At 47.3% G+C, this 8,598-nt stretch overlaps 2 protein-coding genes across 2 annotated transcripts in view; both read left to right on the top strand.

Annotated features, from left to right (window-relative positions):
- The window catches only part of LOC126571240 (elongation factor 1-alpha 2), a 7,439-nt gene extending 7,236 nt beyond the window's left edge, over positions 1 to 203 (top strand). The window contains exon 4 of the mRNA XM_050229587.1: positions 1 to 203. This exon is cut by the window's left edge and continues 1,823 nt beyond it. The gene's annotated coding sequence lies outside the window, so the exon portion shown is untranslated.
- Positions 204 to 1,137: 934 nt separating this feature from the next.
- On the top strand, positions 1,138 to 5,122 carry LOC126570984 (epoxide hydrolase 4-like). Its single transcript, XM_050229166.1, has 6 exons — positions 1,138 to 3,203; positions 3,439 to 3,537; positions 3,669 to 3,856; positions 3,923 to 4,055; positions 4,117 to 4,525; positions 4,596 to 5,122. Exons 1-6 carry the CDS (start codon positions 2,952 to 2,954, stop codon positions 4,778 to 4,780), a joined length of 1,266 nt encoding a protein of 421 aa, XP_050085123.1. The 5' UTR covers positions 1,138 to 2,951; the 3' UTR covers positions 4,781 to 5,122.
- The last annotated feature ends 3,476 nt before the right edge of the window (positions 5,123 to 8,598 follow it).

Genomic DNA, 8,598 nt, shown 5'->3' with positions numbered 1-8,598 from the left:
CGGTCATTCACGGGAGCGGGACGGGGCGGTAGCGAAAGAAAGAAAGATCGGATTCACGTTTCATGCGTTTCTTGGTGTTTGGTGGTACCGCGAAGATTTCTCCGCAATTTTATTCATCTTCTTTTACTCTGTTTCGCTTCATTTTCTCGAACATGTTTTTTTATGTTTACAAAATTTGGGTAATAAAATTGGTTTGTTTCTTATTTTTAAGCCACAGTGCTTGCGTTTTGTCAAACTCTTGTGTTACCCATTTGGTTGGTCCCTTTTGGCATTCGTGTCATGTCGCTCCATACTGCTGCTGCCTCACTGCAATGCATGTTGAACCTCTCTCCTCGATAAGGCGATGCTACTGCTGCTACTGCTGCCTCAGGTAGACTTAGACAGCTCGGTGTACTGGCACAATAGGCACTTCGGTATGGTATCAGTAATGGCCAGAGCTAGAAGGATCGGATGCAGAAGCCGAATGACTGTATGTGAACATTCAATGTAACCTGGAAGCGGGCACAACACTTATAAAAGCTATCAATAAACGTCGAGATATAGTGGCTTGGGCCCAAAAAAACACAAAAAGAATCGCAAGATATGCTTTGAGAAACCCGGTTTTGATCGTAGTCTTTTAATGCAGAAGAATATTGTCATCAAAATTTGCTTTGCTACCAATTGTTCATGTACTGCATGTGGCTAGTTTCTGGTTTAGAAAAGAAGTAATTGTCAATTATTTCTTGATCAAAAGATTCCTGAATTCAAATTAGAGTCCCACCAGATGCTGTTCCATCTACCGCCCATCCGCAGCCACATGCACCCTAATCGAATGGCTTTCTAGTGTGCGTGCGATCGTTGTTCTGTTGTACTGATTACGTTCGAATTCATAAATCATAAATGCTAAATTATGAAAGAACCTCGCTCTACCATAAATCTATATAAATCTACTGATCTTTCCATAGCAGTCCCTATTTTGTACAAAAAAAAAAACAGTTATTGAAATGAATGCGCCGCCTGCGCCGATACCTGAAACAGCTGATCCCCCATCGACGATTACCGGTTAACGCGTGTTCGACGGTCACGATTGATTACAAGGCGTTGTCGGGAGCTTCTTTCGCGGTCGGCAGCCAGCGTTAGTTTCCGTCCAGCGTCTCAGGGCCACGGTTGCTCCACCCGGTACCCTGCACTGCACCATCGCAATTGCACCGTAATTAATTAAATTAGCTCCGGATACGGACCAGCCAATGGTGTGTCACACAGGTCGTGCATATATTTAGCATAAACTCTTGAAATCGCTGGTCGTGCTGGGTGCCTCCTCACCCAAAAAAAAAGCAGACCTCCAAATGGTCAGTGCGTGAACTGCGAGTCGACTGCGTGCGTGACCTACATTCGTGTGTATTTCGGTAACCTGAATTAGAGAGGAAAAGGGCCAAGCCACGTGGTCTGCCTGCCCTAAAACAACCGTTCCAACTTCCACTCCCAGTGGCCGGTGTGACGTAGTGTAAACCCTTCACCGTGGAGTGCTCGATGGTTGGACTTTCGACCCTAGGAGTACCCGGCCATCATCAACATCATCATCATCATCATCATCAACGGCAAGTGATGTGCGTCGCGTGTGCACCATAGCGCAGGCATGACATAATTTGTATGTTGTTTGGTTTCTTATGCTGCTCAGAGGAAGCAGAAGAGAAAGAAGGTGTCCCTGCACACATACAAACACCCTATTGTTCGGCGGCAACGTGTGTGCGTGCGAGTGTTTTCGGTGTTGCGAGGGATAGAGATTAGATCATTTATGCTGCGTGCATGCTGTGGCCGCAAGGGCGAACACATCTCGAAGGCGAAGAAGGGTGCGGCGTGCGGCGTGGTTTTGTGCGCATGGTGTTGGTGTTGTTGCAACCCCGTTGTTTTGATGCGTGTTCCGTACGCAGAGGCAACGATAGTGAAAGGTGTATAGAATATCATCCCTCGGTCAGTCTGCACATCCATTCATCGTGCGTCTGCTGATTCAATGGCGTTGTAGCATCCCTTCGCCTTGGTCCCCGGGCACGTAGCCCGGTGTTGGATGCTGCCACTGCGCGGTGCGTGATAGTTAGTGAATTCGTCGTGATAAGGATTCGCCCTGCTGACTCCTGTGGTGTTACTGGCGTTGCTGTTGCTGGTGCTGCTGGTGGTGCTGTTATTTGATGCATATTGTCTCAATCGGTCGTCGGTTATCGCAAGCCCGAGTCGACGAGATGCTAGAGGTTAATCGAGCTTCGTCTGGACTCTAGCCAGCGCGAGAGAAAAGGTCGCGTGTTGCCGACGACGACGCGAACAGATAGAACAACGGACCGGAGCGCGTCCAACGGCAGAAGCAGCACCACAACCGGGACGTGGCGAAGCGCGCCTCGATCAGTGCTCCTAGTCAGTCAGTTAACCAGAAGTTTATTCTGGAGAGAGGTACTGGATTTGAGTGAAATCTTCGTCTGGCCAGCAGTGGCAAAAGGTGTCTGGACGCGTCTTCAACCGTGACGCCCCGAGCAACCCGAGCTGTGAAGCGCATGAGCGGCGCTACATCAACCTGCGCCCGATAGTGTGTTCTAGTGAGTGGACAGGGCAAGGACAGGCAAAGGTGTGAGAAGAGGAGTGGCACGTAGACAGTGCGGTTTCTTATCTCCCTCTCGTACGATTGCAACCGCGGACTCCGTCATCCGGTAAGACCGTGACGCACACTCCGGTCGGTGGTCCGGTACAACAAGCTCGCTCCAGCGCACCTTGCTGTGAACCTGTGGGGCGATGCTGCCCCATCAGAAGCATCGGTAGCAAGCGCAACAGTAGACAGAACCAGGAGCAGCAGCAGCACTTATAACTCTCATCCAGTTCAGTGAGCAAACCATGTGCCACGTGATTCGCTGGGGCCACTACGAATAGAAACGTGGAACAACACAACATATCGAGGGCTGTGCAACAGTGCAAGTTGGTGTGGGACCATGGGTGGCCAGAAGCAGCACGATTACGATGCGCTACAAGTGGTACCAAAGTCGGAGATTGTGAAAATTTACATCCGATGTTTGCTGGCGAACTTTGTGATACTGCTCAAGTGGCTGTACGAGAGTGTCAAGTGTAAGCTCAACCCGACCGCCATCATGCGCAAAACCATCGAGCGGACCGACTTCCCGAACAAACCGCCCATCTTCATGACCGACACCAACCTGGGGCGCCATTCGTACGTGAAGCTGGAGGTGAGTCTGGCGGTGGCGATACGGAACACGTGATTGCACAACCCAGTAGTTAAGGTGCTCGGGCCGAGATGCAACTGGGTAGTAGTTCAGTAGCGGATTAATTGTACGAACCGGCTGTTCTACCGGTTTGCTACCGATAATCAACATTCTCTACGCAACGGCAGGGAAGGCGCCGGTCACTCGTCGTCTTAATTACATTATGGCGACGTTTTTTTTTCTCTCTCTCACTCCGTAGAACACTAAACTCCACTTCGTAGAGGCGGGAAACAGAAGCAATCCAATTGTGCTGCTCCTGCACGGATTTCCCGACTGTTGGTTCGGTTGGCGATACCAGGTGTGTGCGTGTCTTTCCGGTGGACCCCAAAGGTCACTGACGAATCGGAAGGAAGGCGGCTCCACGATGTTTACCGCGAGTTGGTTTTCTACGCTGGCTGATGACCTCCCATAATCTTTCTTTTTTCGTAGATACCGGAGCTCACGCAATACTTCCACGTTATCGCGCTGGATTTGAAGGGATTTAATGACTCGGACAAACCGCAATGGCGCTTCGAGTACACACCGAAGCGGGTGTGCGAAGATCTGCGGAAGTTTCTGATCGCCATCAGCGCCAAAAGTGTGTCCATCATTGGCCATGATCTTGGGGCGACCATCGGGTAGGTGTTGGATTCGCAAATAGAGAGTCCTTCATCTCTAACGTGTGTTTCACTCCCACTTTCCAGATGGTTCTTCACGCACACCAACCCGGAGATGGTGGACAAGTTCGTTTGCGTATCGACACCGCATCCGAATCTGCTGTGGGACAATCTTCCCAGCAGTTCACCGTTCAACCGTAATTGGCTCGAGTTCATACAGGTGAGACTGGGAATTGCACGTCCATGATGAGCTACAGGTTGACGATACCATTCTTTTCTAGTTACCGATGTTACCGGAGATGGAACTGAAGCATACGGCGGAACGTGTACTGCGCCGTTGCTATCCACACGTTACGAAAGAGAAACTGTATCAATCCGGAACGAACGGATCGGTCATAAACAATTTGATGGAGGCGTACAAGTACAGCTACAGCCAGACGGACGACTGGCGAGGGCCTCTGAACTATTACCGGAATTTTCTATTCTATCGGGTGCGCGAGGGCGAGATGGTTCAGTGTCCCTGTCTCATCATCGCCGGGAATGACGATCGGTTTTACAAGCTAGAATCGGTGGTAAAGAGCTCGGAGTACTGCGAGAATGTTGTGCTCAAGATAATCGAACAGTCCGGCCGGGCACCGCACCAGGAGATGGCAACCGAGTTTAACAGCACGGTGCTCAAGTTTCTCATCGGTAAGTGGATTTGTGCCTTCCACCAGCAATTGTTTCTCTTATATTTTGCATTTTTCTACGGCACCAACAGGCAAAAAGTACTCCCAGAAACCATCCGAAGCACCATCACCACCATCGAGGGGTCTGGTTGGGCGTGTTTTCGGTGGCATCGGTTCGGTGGCGAACAATACGGTGAAGCTCGGGAACAACCTGCGAGAAACGTACGCCTTCTCCAACCCGCTGAGTGGTGTGCCCAACTTTATGATCAAAGGATAAGTTTGATCGGCAACGGGCATCACCAGACTGCTTATGCATCTACTTCTCGGGGAACACAGTCGATAAGTGGGAATGACGACTGCGAATCTGTACAGAATTCTTAATTTAAGCTTTTTGTGGTAATCTAAGTTAATGTGCGTGTAACGTTTGTGTGACGAGGGGGCGTTTGCAGTGTGTTTTTGTGTGTTTGAGGGTTTTTTGTTTTGTACAATAAGCGTTGTGTGTCCATTCCAGTAGCAGCGACATCGAATATGAGCCGAACGAATACGAATTAGTTCCTACCTTTAATCGAATATCAGGGCAAATAGAAAGCTATGGTTTAATAAAGAACGGATTTTTCCAAGAAACAATCGCTCTTATTTCGTTCTGTTAGTTTTCCGCCCGTCTGACCAGGCTCTATAGTGAGAAGACGGCTAATGAGCCTGCCGCTATAGTGAGAAGGAAGAAAAACGTCAAACACGAGATTCTCAGTATGGAGCTTGCTGCTGGCGGCCTTTCTCTCTGTGTGAGGCCGTTCGCTCCCGCAAAGAACGGTCCTCTCTCAGTATGGAGCTTCGCTGTTTAGCGAAATTCTCAGGGTGTGTGAGTCGCATGCTGCCGTTGATTCCCTGTGTGCCTGCGAGCGAGTGTGTACGCCACTCGCGGCGAACAGCTGTATGCTCTCGTATGGCGTGTATGATCGAGCGAGAGAGGGATATCGCTTGCCTTTTCTCGCATGGGACCGCGGCTTCGGAGACCGTTTCAAACTACTTTAGTTTTTATATGTTTTTCTCTAATAAAAAAAGGAATTTGAATGTAAAATTGTAGCTATTTAAATTGTTAATGATTTAGGTGTGATTTGGTACCAGATAATCGTTGGTTTGGCCTGTAAAAATGACGCATCAAGCTGCAGAAGTCGACTCAAAATCGTTTTCCAAAGTTCCTTTTTCATACATTTAGGCAAGAAATGTTGAGCCGGATGTTGATTGTATTTCTTAATCTTATCTAAACCTGTCCTATGTATGAGAAGCATTGTAGGACAATTCCTTCCTCAATCACATGTTGGCCGTGAAGTGGTTTGTAACTCTTTTACCCTCGTTCCGCAAGCTGATAGTAAAGATCTATACTTCTTGTACGAACGATGAGACAAAAGATAATAAAGCACTCCGATTCTACAAAAGTGTAACTCTTTTTTCTAAATTTGCTGAACATTCAGTCGCAGATTAAAATGCTTTGTTAAGGGGTTTTGTTTCCAAGCAAAAGTAATTGGGAAAGAACGATTCTATCGAGTGCACTACAGAACAACGATGGTGCAAACACGGTAATAATTTCGGTAATTCATTTAGCACATTTCTCGAATCAAAACGGTACGTTCAATTTTCCCTAATCAACGCACTCTTTACTCTTGGCTTTGCCTTTGAGACCAGCCGGGCTGAAACAAAGGTTGCTTTACAGAATCAAAGACGAATACGCAAGAGGAACGATAGAGACAACGTAATGCAATATTAATAGTCTAACGAAAGATCGATAGATGTACCTTAGCGGATAGAAACGGCTCATGAAATACTTCGGAACCAACGCTGTTAGCCTTTCGATTGCGCTCGGTTGTGTCTCCGTCTAGGAGTAACATGCATTAAACGGTTTATAATGCATTTGTAATTAATTACAAACACATTTACTTCCAAAGAATCCCAAAGACGAAAGGTTCTAGCATGTAGAAGCGTCCGTTTGAATTTGTTATCGCTTTTTAATAGTGGTATTTGTGTTTTATATCCTGCCTGCTTGCAGACGATCGTACGTAAAACAGTCGGCAACTGCACTTTGTGCGTACCGTTTTGGGGTTGATATAAACTATTAGATGATATTTCAGAAGGCCAAGGCCAAGACCGCTCGTCGGTTGTATCACCTGATAAGAATATCGTCACCACTGAGCCAAACTTGTGCGGCCCTCGTTGATACAGCGGAATATGTCCTGTTTCAGAAATCGAGGATTGTTGAAGCCAGGATTGAATGGACGCCAATAAGTAAGATTACCTTTCACATCACAGACAACAGAGTGAGCAACCTAAAAACGTGGCTGCATCTGGATATTCTTAAATTGCAAGTGTTTCTTTACATCCCTTGGTTGCCTTTAGAACTAGCGAGATTTAAAACAATTCTGTGACTTGGCGCCGCTATTAAGCAATTTGGCACGGACCATTCTTAGTTGAGAAATGCTTTTCACGAGTTCAAAGACTGTTACCAGAAGTAGATACCGTTAGTGCAAAGCACACTGTTGTTGGAAACATTATTCTAAATAGCTCTGCTAAAGTAAACGTGCCGCCTATGAAGGATTAAGCGCAGCTCGGCGATGAATCTTTTGCTAAACGATCCTATTTCACAAACATATTCAGACCGTATAAAGCGGGATAGATTTGTGCAAGACACTTGATGCGCAATTTTAGGAAACCGAGACAGGAATTTTTACTATAATCATCAAGAATCACCCCGAAACGGACACTGATGATGATATGGAAAGGAAGAACAGATATTTTTTCTCGGGCCGCTCCCTTGAGAGATCTGCCAATAAATCGTCCTTGAGTTGCCGCTAACAGTTTGAGTGTAACAACGTTTTCCTGCATCCCTAATGGTACTTCTAGTTCTGGCAGCCACCCACGTTCCCGTTGATTATGTGTTACAATCGTTCCATGTAGTATTTCAGTGGCCAAGGCGTACAGCGTACCTTGCGTGGCCAAGCTTTACTGGTGAAGATCGTGGTTTTGATTGATGCCATGTACGATCCTTGACATGGCATGCATTTGATTTCAATGTAAACTGTGACTGATTGAGCAAGCAGACATTGCGTCTCTTTGCAGGAAAAAGGACATCTTTATGCGCCTCAATTTGATCCCGATTGCGGCTGCAGCACACCTGCGCGGTTCCAAAATGCCGACGTATTTCTACTGCTTTTCCCACCACCAATTACGCTACAGCTGCGGCTAGATATCGTGCCTGACTAACACGCAGTACCGTAAAACCTAATCCCATCGCAACGGGAAGCATAGCAAACCGCATCTCTTTACACGAGGGATCACCGTAGAGTGCGAGTTGATGATCGAACAAACATTCGCGAAAGGAGCACAAAGTGCAAAACCATTCATCATGTGTGCAGAGCACTCTCCGTTTCGCATATTCTTATTGATATGCATATTTATTGATTTCAAGTTGGTAAAACTGTGCACCGTGTTATTGTGCGTTTAAAGTGCTCCGCCACAAAGTTTGGTTCCGATCGCATCGACGAAATACAACCACATCGGCAGGTAAGTATGGTTCTCTCAATAAATAATCGCCATGCATTAATCGTTCTCTCGAATAATTCCAGCCGCGAAACACCGATCACGACTACCATCACACAGACACCGACCCACGGCCCCACAGCCATGACCGAAGACGAAGTCGTTCCCTCTACAGAATAACAGCTGTAGCACAGAGCGAGGGAAACAGGGGAAAGGAACACAGAGAGAAAAGAGAAGCGGGAAGAGAGAGAACCGGCGGCGGCGGCCGACCATTCTCTTTTTTTTTGCTCTCAACCGCAGCCACGAGCCACCACGAGGCTGCTTCCTTTCTTTGAGCAGCTTCAGAAAAAGGTCGCAAGTTGGTAACAAAAACCTCCAGCCCCTTTGGTGAGAACGGGAAATGTGACCAATGTGCGACCTTTTTCTGAAGCACGTGCTCGGCTCGAATTTTGCTGCCCTGCTCGAATTATTTGGTCATCCAGGCGACCTGAATCGATCCAAACCCACAACTGCTTTTGCTTTCGTGCAGTTAAGTTTCATTTTGTTTACATTTTGCGTTGAACC

The sequence above is a fragment of the Anopheles aquasalis genome, chromosome 2 (assembly GCF_943734665.1).
Source record: "Anopheles aquasalis chromosome 2, idAnoAquaMG_Q_19, whole genome shotgun sequence".
Lineage (NCBI taxonomy): Eukaryota > Metazoa > Arthropoda > Insecta > Diptera > Culicidae > Anopheles > Anopheles aquasalis.
Note: the sequence above shows the minus strand (reverse complement) of the source record. Positions and strands in the feature narration are given on the sequence as shown.

Excerpts from the sequence above, each read along its gene's own strand:
- LOC126570984 (XM_050229166.1), top strand. The coding sequence starts at position 2,952 with ATGGGTGGCCAGAAGCAGCACGATTACGATGCGCTACAAGTGGTACCA. Across the intron at positions 4,056-4,116 it reads ATTGGCTCGAGTTCATACAG|TTACCGATGTTACCGGAGAT; the intron begins GTGAGACTGGGA and ends ATTCTTTTCTAG. Across the intron at positions 4,526-4,595 it reads GGTGCTCAAGTTTCTCATCG|GCAAAAAGTACTCCCAGAAA; the intron begins GTAAGTGGATTT and ends CGGCACCAACAG.